The 13829-nt window shown below is 38.7% G+C and overlaps 1 protein-coding gene across 2 annotated transcripts in view; it reads right to left on the bottom strand.

The window, feature by feature from the left end:
• The window catches only part of SYNE1 (spectrin repeat containing nuclear envelope protein 1), a 473246-nt gene that overhangs the window by 455950 nt on the left and 3467 nt on the right, over positions 1 to 13829 (bottom strand). For both annotated transcript variants that reach the window (XM_047102923.1, XM_047102922.1), the window contains exon 2: positions 8608 to 8884. In XM_047102923.1, coding sequence (XP_046958879.1) covers positions 8608 to 8674 — 67 coding nt within the window. In that variant the 5' untranslated portion in view covers positions 8675 to 8884. The remainder of the gene's footprint in view (positions 1 to 8607; positions 8885 to 13829) is intronic.

Here is a 13829-nt window from a genome sequence, read left to right as displayed (position 1 = left end):
ATTTTTGTAAGGCTCTTAAGATATAGGAGATAGGGGCACATGGATGGCTCGGTCAATTAAGTATCTGACTCTTGATTTGGGATCAGGTCTTGGATCAGGTCAAGATCTTACAGTTCTTGAAACTGATCCTGCGTTGGGCCCCAAGTCAGGCTCTGCACTTAGGATTCTCACTCTCTCTCTCTCTCTCTCTTTCTCTGACCCTTCCCTGCTCTCTCTCTCTCTTTCAAAATAAAAAATAAACATTTTTAAAAGATACAGGAGAAATTTATCACTTGAAATTTAAAGCCTAGTATGTTTTTCCCCTTTATAGGTATCTATTACCCTAAATTACACATTAATGGAACTAAAGTTCATGGGCACCAGTGTGGTCTTCCTCCTTCTGCAAGAGGTTACCCCAAGAACCCATTCTGATCCAACACAAGCAGGGTTAAATAGCCACCAGCACAGTGAGTTTTCCTCAATGCAAATGCAGTTTTCCCAAATTCAAGTCCTTTTGGGAAGGGTACCATTCCAGTCTTGGGAAGGGTACCTCCTAGATTTCTGGGAAGAAATCCCAGAGTCCACCCCATCTTTCAGATAACCCAAACACTTACAGGGTCATACCTTCTCTTTTCTTTTCAAGAAACTATGCCCTAGAGGAACTAATTAAACAATGACCAAAGCAATGAAAATACATGATACTGACTCCATGAAGATTTTCTCCAAACACAAGAGGAATGCTATTAACTTTGTTATGTGGAAAGAACCTAGAAAAATGATGTCAAGGGGTGCAAGCGGAGATTTTGGAGGGCAGAAGGTGCACAAGGAAGGAAGGCACTGAGATGTGACAGTCACACACAAAAGGGCATCAGTGGGAGCACTGTTCTCATGAGGACCATCGGCTCCATAAGAATGCAGGACTTGTTAGAGCCAGAGTGAGAGGCATTTTATTCTTAAGATGCATTTTTGACTGGGCTTTACATGAAGTACAGAATTACACTTAATAAATTCTTAAGGAATTGCTCTTATCCAATTAACGTCCAAGAATCTTGCAACTCTTTATGGGGAATGCACAGGGCTATTCTTTTATTCTTCCAGAAATGAATTTGAAACTATATGCACATGTACTTGGCTCACTCAGGCCTGATATTTATATATATAAACACATAATCTTTTTATATACTATAAACATTTGGAAGCATGAACATAAAAAGAATGTTAACAGCATTAACATAATTGATCACTCCCTCCTTGAATTCTTTCTTCTCTTGGCTTCCAGATCTTCCTTCTTCTTTTTCTTACCACATAGGCTGCAGCTTCTCGATCTCATATATGAGACCTTCCTCATTCCTTCACCACCTCATCGACCAACGGTGGATGGTTTTTCCAACCTATGTTCCCTATGTGTCCTTGTTCTCCAGGTGGTGTCGATCAACCCCACAGCTTTAAATACTGTCTGTGCGCTCAGGATCTCCAAATACTTTCTCCAGCTGTGTCCTCTCCCTTGATGTCTACAGTCATATATACTCAGCCACTTTTTGGGCTATCCACCAGCCTTCTAAAATGGAACACATCCAAAAAAAGCTCTTGAGTTTCCTCAACCCTGTTCCCAATAGTCTTTTGTCTTATCTCATTTCAAAATGAAAAATGAGGGGGCCAACTTTCTTTCCTCTCTCTCATACACCACATTCAATCCATCAGAAAATTATTTCAGCTTTACTTTCAAAATAAATCTAGATTTTTACCACTTTTCTCCCCCTCCACTGTTTAGTATCTAGTCCAAGCTACTCTAATCTCTCTTGGTGATTTACCCAAATTACCTCCTTCTGGGTCGCCCTGCTTCCACCATTGAAAATCAGTATGATATTACATATTTATATTGTATTCACTCAACAAATACTTATGAAGAATCCACATTATGAAATGCACTGCCTAGTCAATCTGTAGGGCACTGATGTGAAATTGACCCAATTTTTGCCTTCAATGTGTTTATATTCTGAGTGGTTGGCCACACGCACATAACATAACGCAAAGCAATACTAGATAATTCCTATTATAGTGCTACAAAGTGCTAAAGGGCTTTAGACAGAATTTCTGATTTTATCAGCAACAGAGACTTCATGGAGGAGGCTGAATTTGAGACTTGAAGATAAGTCGGGTTTTAGGAGGAGCCAAGAGAGTTCATTCCCAAAAGCTCCCTAGAAGATCACAGAAGAGTCAGGGCATCTTGAAAGCACTGCAAATAGTGGCATTTGGTAGATATCTAGGGCTAGGTAGGGGAGCGAGAGGAGACAAATGCTGGGCAGTTAAGACACAGTTTGAATAAGGAAGCCAAGCCAAGAAGTTGGGATTTAATAAGGAGGTCAAGAGGTCAAGGAAGATTTTCATCACGGGAGTGACAAAATTAAGTGGTATATTAAAAGGAATTAATTTGAAAGCAATGTGTAGGAATGCTTTATGTTTTATTTGTAGGCCTCAATTGCTCTTAGGCCTAGAGGCCAGCCACATACTATATCAACAGCAATATAGAGTACCCAAACTGCATATTTAAATACATTAACCCGTATATAATTTTTGAATTGATTTGATTTACATTTGACTAGTTGAAATGATTATACATTTGTAAATCTCTATTAATTTTTTTAAGTTTATTTATTTATTTTTGAGAGAGAGACAGAGAGGCAGAGAGAGAATTAAACCTCTGTGAATTTTGATTTAGCAGTTTTCTTTTTCTATTTGAGAGCCAATATTTTTGCAGGCCTTTGAAGATCTTGAAGGCCTTCAGGCACCTTCTCCATAACCCAGGATAGGTAAAACAGCTCTGCAGACAGGTTTGGAGGACAGGGCATTCATTATATGAATGTATAACGTATACACTTTATTGCATTTAAAAGTAATATGAACATGTAATATGCCGTTAGGAAGGAAAAATATCTTTAAAGCATGAAAGTTAAAAAAAAAACAACACATGCATCTGAGAGCTGAGCATAGGCACTGGTTCGGCTAGATGTGTGTCCTTAACATGATTTTATGATCATAACCCAAGTTTGATTAAAAATAAAATTCAGATAAAAAAAATATTTTGAAGGGGCAAATACAGTGGGATTCCATTTAACTGGCTTCTTCCTTTGCTTTTACATTATGTCTTGACTAATTTCATCTTCAATTCATTAATTTAGGGATTGTGATTTATCCATTTATTCATTAAAGATTTATTTAACCATGATGTTCCAAAACATAAATAAATGATCACTGTTTTGTGCTGCATTTTGCTTAGTATTTAAATTTGAGATAGTAGCACACAACATTCGTTGTAGGAAGAAAGAGATTAAACCAAATAGAGAATTTCATCCTAAATACAATAAATGGATTTTTGGCAATATAAGAAGAGTCATTAAGTCAGAGTAATAAAATTTAGAAGTTAATCTCTCAAGGCACTGTAAAAAAATGAGAATCCTCATAAATGACAAACCTTTCCTTCTCTGATGTTTATTTAATGTTACACTATAGGAAATTATGCCATTTATTTATTAATGTTGATTCTACTATTTTATTTTATTATTTCATTTCATTTCATTTCATTTCATTTCATTTCATTTCATGTATTATTTATTTTTGACAGAGAGAGAAAGAGTGTAAGTCCGGAAGGGGCAGAGAGCAAGGAAGACACAGAATCTGAAGCAGGCTCCAGGCTCTGAGCTGTCAGCACAGAGCCCGATGTGGGGCTCGAACTCATGAGCTGTGAGATCATGACCTGAGCTGAAGTCAGATGCCAACTGACTGAGCCACCCAGGTGCCCCTGATTCTACTTTTCAGTTAACTTTTTTGTTAGCTGAGGTTTTATTTTACAGTATAATAGATTTACAGGAAATGTCATATTTAACCAAAAAAGACTTTAACCATAAAAGCCATTTTAGAGGGAGGCATGATTAGGTTTTACTGAACAGTTAGCAAATTTCATAGATACGTCTCCAAGAATACGTATTTATCCCTTTTCTCATTTCTTTCGTCTTGAATTTATTCACAGGTTTAAATTTTTTTTTTCAACGTTTATTTATTTTTGGGACAGAGAGAGACAGAGCATGAACAGGGGAGGGGCAGAGAGAGAGGGAGACACAGAATCGGAAACAGGCTCCAGGCTCTGAGCCATCAGCCCAGAGCCCGACGTGGGGCTCGAACTCACGGACCGCGAGATCGTGACCTGGCTGAAGTCGGACGCTTAACCGACTGCGCCACCCAGGCGCCCCTTATTCACAGGTTTAAAAATAAAAACTCGACCTTGCAATCAGTAATCCTCCTTTTTTATCAAAGTAATCTCTACACAACACCTTTGCATGCACATTTTGAATCTTCTCTGGCATTTACCACTCATTTTATAAGTTTACACTGATGCCGCCCCGGCTTACAGTAACAAACACTGATACGTCCATTTAAAACTCCTTAAACTTTGATAGATTATCTTCAAACGACAAAAATGTATTTGATAAAAGCCATTCAACAAATCTTTTTTAAGCTAATGTTATGTAGCAGCATGATGACATTTACAAAGATACTGTCATTGTCTTAAAGAAATTTATAATCTTAAGAGTTCAGACATGTATTTTTTATTTTTTATTTTATTTTATTTTTTTTTAATTTTTTTTTTCAACTTTTTATTTATTTTTGGGACAGAGAGAGACAGAGCATGAACGGGGGAGGGGCAGAGAGAGAGGGAGACACAGAATCGGAAACAGGCTCCAGGCCCTGAGCCATCAGCCCAGAGCCCGACGCGGGGCTCGAACTCACGGACCGCGAGATCGTGACCTGGCTGAAGTCGGACGCTTAACCGACTGCGCCACCCAGGCGCCCCAGACATGTATTTTTTAGATGTGACTAACAACTGAAATGACTCCATAAGCCACCTGTGAAATGGAACCCCTTAGCTGTTAAAGAGCCGAAAAGATATATATATATACAATGTGCTTTTAAAATTTTAGTATTCTTGTATCATACTATTGTCTTGTATTTGCTTTTAAGGTTACATTTAAACTGATGGAAGTTACAGAAACCTTCATTACTCTTAGGAGCAAACGAAAGTCTGCATTGCAGTCTGTCTGCTCATCCATAATTCAGGATCCCAGCCTAAAACATTATGCTCAAACAAGCACAAATATTGGCAAAGGTGAAATATTGAACTACTACAGTAGCAGCTAAATTATGTAGCAATCTGTGTATGTGTTTCAATTTCCTAGCACTAGAAATAAAAATTAAAAGCAGAAAAACAGTCAACAATTATGGTTATAAACTAAATAAGCAAGTGAGCAAAGCCAAGTTGCCATTATGCAAAGCTACATGATTTTTATTAGTTATACACAGATCCAATAGGACAATAAAACTCAAGAGGGGGAAAGATAACACAGTTACTTGGATTATCTAAGAAAAAAAAGGGGGGGATTCTAGAAAAATGTCCTCATGGATTTGAACTTTGAAAATAGCAACTCTGGTTATATTTTAAGTTAACAGATTTATTTTTCCTCAAATATATTCTCTCATTTGTCTTCATTATCTGGACAATAATGCTAGCCCTCCGTTAATTAGCACCATGGTCACTGGTTTGGAGGTTCCAGCAGGTAAAAACAGACACTAAGTACCCTTGACAGAAAATAGATCTCCTCTATCTGGGGACGCTGACTCTTGTTTGGGCTCAAAGCATCAGCAGGATGCACAATGAGAACTGAGATGCAGTGGAGACACAAACCTTGCCAGCTAATTCAGCACAAGTAACCCAACAGATCAATATGCTAACAGATATATCCACCATATCACCTTCTGTTACATTCTGTTTCCACTGCTGTAGGCTAGGTCCACTGCACCTTGTGGGAGTGCAGACCTTTCATTTTGCTGCCATTAATAATGTAAGTGTGTGTGTTTGTGTGTGTGTGTATATATATATATGTATGTATATATACAGTAGAAAAAATTCCTGAGCATTAGATATTTATCATTAGTTTTTAGCATCAATTATATATATACATATATAATATGCATATATATACACGTGTATATATATAATTGATGCATATATGTATATATAATTGATATGTATATATATGTATATATGCATATATGTATATATATAATTGATGCTAAAAACTACATGTGTATATATATTTGATGCTAAAAACTAATGATAAATATCTAGTGCTCAGGAATTTTGTCCACTGTCGAATGGTAAAAGGTTTATTATTCTGAGTTTGTCAGATACCCTTATCACATGTTATAATTCTTCCTTTTACTACAAAGGAAAAAGTAATACAGTGAGTATAGTCACTTTATTATGTAATAAAATTACTAGTTTTATACAGCACAGGATATATAAAACTACTAACATTCCTTCTCAAATCTGCATGGCTAGAAAAATTTGCAACAAATTATCAAGCCTATGCCTCTTCATCCAGTTTTCTTCCATGGCTATTTGAACAGCTCATTAGATGAGAGTAGAGTTTTTAAAGCACTTTTTGTCATCATCTTGCTGAGCTTGAAACAATCCAGAGTGTGAGCAGTCCGCATTTTACAGGTGGGGTCTCGAAATGCACAGATGTTAAAATGGGACAGCCACTGGGACAAGCCAGGCATGGGATGGGAGTGAGGGGCTCCAGTCCTTCCCCTACTACACACACTTCTCAGGAAAAACCACATATCTATACGCTACAGAAATAATAAGAGACTGAGGCACAGTACTCTTCCCTCCCCTCTTAACCTAACCACTACCTTACTAAAAAAATTTCAAAGCAAAATAAGAATAAAAAGTAAATACTTTGTACAATCATAATCTGATTCTTATTTAATCTTTTTCAAATTACCCTGTACAATTTCCCTTTATTGTGTGTGTGTATATACATATATGTGTATATATATACACACACATATGTATGTACATATATATGTATATGTGTATATATGTATATATGTATATGTACATATATATGTACACATACATACATATATGTACACATACATATATGTACACATATATACATATACATATATATGATCCAGGGAATTTTCATATTTAGTAAACTCAAAGGAAAATCTGCTTTATTACCTAATTATCTTCCTTATCTTTTGTAAGGGGCCTCTGGTTTCCTTTCCATCTTTTTGTAAATGAGGTCACTGAGGCACAACATGGCTCAGGAATTTGTGCCCAGGAAACAACAAAGACAGACACAGACAGAAAAATGGAACTCTAAGTTCAGTATTCCATCTACCCAAAAAAAGATCTACAATTTAAACTGGAGATCCTTAGCACTGTGTAGACATAATCAGGGTTTGTTTGTTTGTTTGTTTGTTTGTTTGTTTTTGGCCTATGGAGGAGGTCTATGCCCACATATTCAGCAAGGATCTGTTCTTTTATTTAACCAAGCTCTTTCTGGTGTGACGATGAGATCTTCCAGCAATAAACTTGAAATAAGTGCCACTGGCACTGAAGCATCAAAAACCAGCCCAGGACAATCTACACGCATGGGAGCCTTGTGATTGCAGGGGTGTCAGGGACAGTGGTGGTCTCCGGTCTGACATGGAGAAACGCACAGCTCCACTAAGCTCGTGGCTTTCTGTAGCTGAGAGCATGCCCTGGGCCACGAATGTCCAGAGTTTCACCTGTATTTGAAAGTCAAGAGGGCTTACCTGGAAATGACTGCTATTCACATCAAATACACTATAAATGAGGAAGGTGGGATTGTAAGAGATTAATATGATGGTCGCGGTGGAAAACCACAGCAATCGCTTGCTTGCTGGAGATACTCGAAGAGCAAAAAGCCAACCTGTAACATTATTTTAGGCTCTCCCAACAAATACCAGGAAAAAAAAACCCTATAAAATTTGAATATGTTTATATCCGTTTCAAGTTGGGGAGAGGTAGCATTAGGACTGTGACAAGGAAGCAATATTTTCATAGTCTTCTAAGATTATTATTTTTATGGTTTAAAGAATATACATGTTTCAATGCGTGTGTAATTCACAATTACGAATTAATCTATAAGCTGCTATAACATTTCACTGCTAATTGTCTTCTAGAAAAGTTGGCTATTAGAGAAAGAACAGTGGTGAGGAAGGTGGTTCTAGTCCACACACTGCCACTCGCCATTAATCCCGTCACGTCTTAAACCCTCTGCACCTCTTTGCCTCATTTTGCTAAAAGACTTTCTAGATCTCTGAGGGCTTCCTAGTTTGGATATTTAAACTATTAGTTGACTTATCTGACCACAGCGTACAATTTTTTGTCACCATCGTCATGATACCCTTGTGCACTGTCACGGCACTGTATTGTCATTGGTGACTGAAGGGCAGTTTGGCGATAACTGAATTCCCAGCTAGACACTGAATAACCACTAAAGATCACACTAATGCAGACATAAAACCAAACAAAGAGGTTTGTCTTTGTCTCTTTTCTACGTGAAAAAGATAGCATCTTCAAACAGCATGACTAGTCTGAAAACGCTAGCATGAGAGACGTCATTTTGTGATCCCTTGCTGTAGTTTCATAAAATTGAATAAAAGTGCAAGCAAATTGAAAAGATCCTGAGTTAAGTTGGTATTTAAAGTGTACTTTAAAAATACAGAACAAACCCTGACATTTCTGTCCCTTACCTTGCAACCTTTGCATCACATTGGCGATGTCCCGGGGAGACCGTGAGGCCGTCCTGGAGGCAGCCATGCTGTCTCCCCCAGCAGGAAACCGACAGCAGACACTCTTGTCCCCGGGCGATGTAGCACCATATCACTCACGAAAACATACTGGAGCTTTCTGGATCTATTCTGTCGTAAATGAATCCCCAGCGCTTGCAGCAGCTGGCAAGGAGATGGCACTTCCAAGACTGAGCCACTTCTTTTCTTTCTTTTATTTTAAGACTGTTCTCTTAGGAATCTGAAAAACAAATAGAAAAGGTACAATATTAAAAAAAAAAAACTACATACATCATCCTAGTGCTAAAAAGAAAACTATTTGTATTCAATTCGAATAGATAATTCATTGCCAGGTAAAATATTTACTAAGCACTACGCAAATGCTAGGAATTCTTATATTTGACAAAATAAATACGTACATGAGATACACATAATAAAGTTGGTTGCTAAAAAGGAAATGTTCACGTATCCCATGTTTTCTCTTTAAACTATAATCTTTCTCCATTGATCTATGAAAGTGAATGTACTATGAAGTCCAATACTGAGTCTTCTTTCTTAATACTCCCAAGTTCTCTTATATATGCTATTTCAGCCTGCTTTGTGCATATATTTTGCTGTTTCATTTGTACAATTTCCAGGAATGAGATTACATCTTAGCTCCTAGATGGGCACTGAGTAATGTACAGAATTGTTCAATAACTGTATTTTACACCTGAAACCCATACAACACTGTATGTTAACTACACTGGGATCAAAATTTAAAAATAAAAACTTAAAAAAAATCTTAGCTTCTAATAACTATTTGATAAGTTAAAACAGTATAAATGGAAAAGTATTTCATTCTAAAAATGTGAGTTTCAAATATTCTGTTTTCAGACGTCAACATGGATTTGATTTAGCTTCTTTTTTTCCCATACAGAAAGACTCCAAAACAGGTTGTAAGGCTAGGGTTAGGGGTGGCTTGAGCAGAAAGGCCATTTTCTTTCTAACCCCATCCTGAATTCTCAGCTTTGGTCAAGTTTAATTCATCATCCTGGACTGGGCAAGGAGACAGAAAGGTTAAGAGAGTAGTTGAAATCCTGACATTGAGACATTTAGTTTGAAGAAGGATTTCCTAACCCTAAGGTTAGGTGAAGAGAAGGTTTCGCCAGAAGTAGGATAAATAATGAAGAAAGGAGAGGAGGTTGAACATGCACCCAGAGACAGAAACTTAACCAAGGGGCCGCACACCAAGGCATTAATGCACACTTGTGCATTATGAGGAGGAAGGTGAAGAAAAAGAACGGGCCGGGGGCAGGGAAGGATGGTACAGACACACCTGTAGGGAAAGCACATCCATGTGGAAGGGCCACCTGCCAGAAGGAAAAAAAAAGAAACCAAGAGGAATCGATGAGTGCTATCGACAACTATATTATAACCTGAATGTGTGGTCATTCAAACAGTATGATTTATGAGACAGAGGCTGTGTGATAGAGTATATTATAAATTACGACTAATTTTAAGATGGCATTATTAATATTAGCATGCATGGGTATCCGGTTAGAATGCATGAATGCAAAGCTGATAACACCTGTTTTAGAACACTATCTCAAAAAGGATGCAAAACATTGCATATTGCTGCTGCCCTATGGGAAAAGCATCCGAAAGGTATAATGGAGCGAGAAGAATGTACTTGGTCACTTAACAAGTTAGGGTGAGATGGTACAGTGAAGTAGCCTTAACTGGTAAGAAGACACAGGCAGACTTCTCTTGGCTACTTGAAAGGATATTTAGTAGAAGGAGGACCCAAAACTTGGCAGCTTCTGAGCTAGAGAGGTACCTTTCAACGGGTGGCTTTCCAAGGGATCCTCAGAGGAGAAATAATTGTTTATGGCTGGCCTGGCATGCATCAAGGCCTTTAGCCTTGCTGGAATTATGTGCCTATTAGCAGCCCTCATCTCCTGGGGAAAAATATTCCACTTGCCCACAGGCAAAAGCTACCATAGTTTGAAGACTAGTAAGCAGTGGGAAGTGCCTTGAGGATATTACAAATGGGTCCTTTAAACTGTTAGAAAGTGAACTTCCCCAAATGTAAGAATATAACTTTCTCTAGCTGGCTAGAAAACTACATATATACTAAGTAGAGATGAAGGAAGAAATTCATGTTAATTCAGTTATCCCAAGCCAGCTTCTGATCAGCCCTGGAGTTCATAAAAGTCATGACTCCCACCATCAATCAAGAATTATGGAATTAGGGGCGCCTGGGTGGCGCAGTCGGTTAAGCGTCCGACTTCAGCCAGGTCACGATCTCGCGGTCCATGAGATCGAGCCCCGCGTCAGGCTCTGGGCTGATGGCTCGGAGCCTGGAGCCTGTTTCCGATTCTGTGTCTCCCTCTCTCTCTGCCCCTCCCCCGTTCATGCTCTGTCTCTCTCTGTCCCAAAAACAAATAAACGTTAAAAAACTTTAAAAAAAAAAAAAAGAATTATGGAATTAAAAAGGATTTCTGTAAGTCACTGCATTACAGATCACCATGTTTCTACCCTCTTCTCGTTCACATTTATGTTATATAATAGATTAATCTCCAACTCTCCTCTCCCTCTCTTTTATACATATAAATATATATGTACATATATATACATATAAATGTATATAATGTATATACATATATATACATATAAATATATATATACTTGATACAAATACTTGAGATATATATATACATATATATATATGATATATTTATCTTTTGAAGGCCATGTTAAACTCAGAATTTCTCTACTTATGTCTAAATTCAGGTTACGTATTCAGTCTTACTTCTATAGTATAACAAATCCATTCTGAGTCTCAGAGGTCAAGGCTGGGGGTACCAAGATGAATATGACATAGTTTCTATTTTTTGAGGAGCTTAGAACATAGTGGGAGATACAACATATTAAAAAAAAAAAAAAAAACAATATAACAATACCACGGGCAAGTCCAAATACAGAGATGGAAAATACAAAGGGTGGGCGCTAAGCCAATCGGAAGGTTCTGGAAAAGTGTCCTGGGAGGGAGCTCACCCCTGAACTGAATCTTGGTAAATGAGCTAGTCAGGAAAAAAATATGAAAGACACATGCCAGGTGGAGTGAATAACTTGAGCAAAGTCATGGACACAAGAAACAGATGATTCTATGTGGGAAGCACCAAGAGTTGGATCACGAAGGACTCTCCCAGGTGACATTCTGGAGCTGAGGCTGGAGAAGGAGGTAGCACCGGACGGTTGAGGGCCCTGTGTGCTATGCTCAGAAGCTTCATCCTGATTCTCTGGGAGGCAATAGGAAACCACCGGGGGATTTTAAGCTAGAAGTGCCCAAGTATAATTGAGATTATTCTAGGTACAGTTTTTAAGGGTGTATTTGAAGGAGACAAGACTGAAAGATTCAGAAAGATCCCTAAGGAAAATATCTCAGGAGTCAAGATGATGACAGACTAAAATAAGACAGTGAGTACAGGGTAAGATCTGAAAAATCTCTAGGAGGCAAATGTGTAGTAGTTGATGACTGGTCAGGGAGGGGAGATAGGAAATGGGCAATGGGGTTGTCAAAGTGTCTCGGATAACTCCCAGGATTCTGCCTGGAGATTGCGTGGGTCGTGGTACCATCAACTGAGCTCAGCAGCCAGAGGGGCTGTGCAGATCTTACTTCCAGTATCTTCACCTCACACACTCATATGCTTGCGGTAACAACTTCGCCCTTGTGTGGGGCACTGTTAGCTGAGCAGATCCCAAGGATCACTAAATACCTGGCCCAGGCCCCCCACCCTGCTTGAAGCCATCCTTAAATGCTCCTGTACACACTGAGCACTAACAACCCATGTTATTATAAGTATAATTTGTCTTATATTCACCACCACTGTTAGTCTCACACTCTAAGTAGACTGTGAACATTCTGCAAGGGTAGAGTCTATAACTGTTCTCACTCTGACATCTCACCATCGATGCCAAATGGATCCCTGAGAACATCCCAGGCCCTCAACAGACATTTTTGTTTTACAGAAAACCCCTCCCTCCTCACTGCAAAAGAAGTAAATGCAATATCCTTCCTTTTTCAGACAGAAGATAAAATATTTTGTTTTCATCATATGTGCATTTCCTCCTTTGTGAAATTCTGATAGTCTTGCTGTTTACTGATACTTTCACTCAGGGGGATATATAAGAAATTTCTAATTAATCAAACAAATAAAATAAAAAGAAAAGGAAACTGGGGGTCAGAAGATACGAGTTCTAGGCTTAGCTTTGTTCCAACTAGCTGACTGAGTGTGAGCTGGAAGTCCCCAGTAACGACCTACCACAGGGAGTATGGTACCACGACATCCACACACTATGGACTAAGAAAGATCTGGGGCAGAGTCTTAACTCCATCCATGTGACCTGAAGAAAAGTAAACTTTTCCGAGCACTTGTGGCTTCATCTGTAAAATGAAGTCATTTTATGCTAAATTATTGGTTTAATTTTATCCTGCATCAGTTTAAAAAGATAAATATATAATATGCTTAGCAGACTGTTTGGCATGTAGCAGAGGTCCAGCAAATAACTGGTTTCCATTTTCCTTCCCCTGGCCTCAGTTTCTCTACCTGCAATATGAGAAGTGGAGAGAGGTGCCCTCGAGCGTGCTCCCCAGGTCCAAAACCACTGGCAGCACAAGTGACCACTAAAATAGCTGGTCAGAGGTCACAAAAGCTTGAAATTCACTCCTGGAACTGAGCGATTGTGGGCGGTTGAGGTTGTGGGCAGAGGAAGGTCCAGCAGCACCAACGAGCTCACTATTCCCAGGGAAATTAAAAGAGTTTTTAATAGGTGCAGGATATCGTGGGCAGTGAGGGGGACCGGTACTGGGATGGAAAGAGAGAAGCAGGTAGACATTGATGGGTTGTGTATGAATTAGCAGTCCCGGCACCGTCTCCAAATCCTTCCAGGAGAAGGAACTGAGATCCGTCTGTAGCTAAGGCCTTCCACCACTCCAGGCAGAGAAGTAAGAGCCCAGTACATTTCATACAGCAAAAGGGTATTGAGAAACTATTTGTAAAGGACAATGGTACTGAGTAAATAGCAGTAAACAAGACAGATAAGCCCCTCGTAGAGCTTCCGCATCAGAGGGGGAGATGAAATCGATAATATGACAACAAAGCAGGGTGAGTTCTCTCATGGAGAAATCCAGGGAACTGTTC

Source organism: Lynx rufus, unplaced genomic scaffold, assembly GCF_022079265.1.
Source record: "Lynx rufus isolate CCGP_SWC_20201006 ecotype Redwood Valley unplaced genomic scaffold, mLynRuf1.p SCAF_6, whole genome shotgun sequence".
Taxonomy (NCBI): Eukaryota; Metazoa; Chordata; class Mammalia; order Carnivora; family Felidae; genus Lynx; species Lynx rufus.
This window is presented reverse-complemented; position numbering and strand designations above follow the sequence as displayed.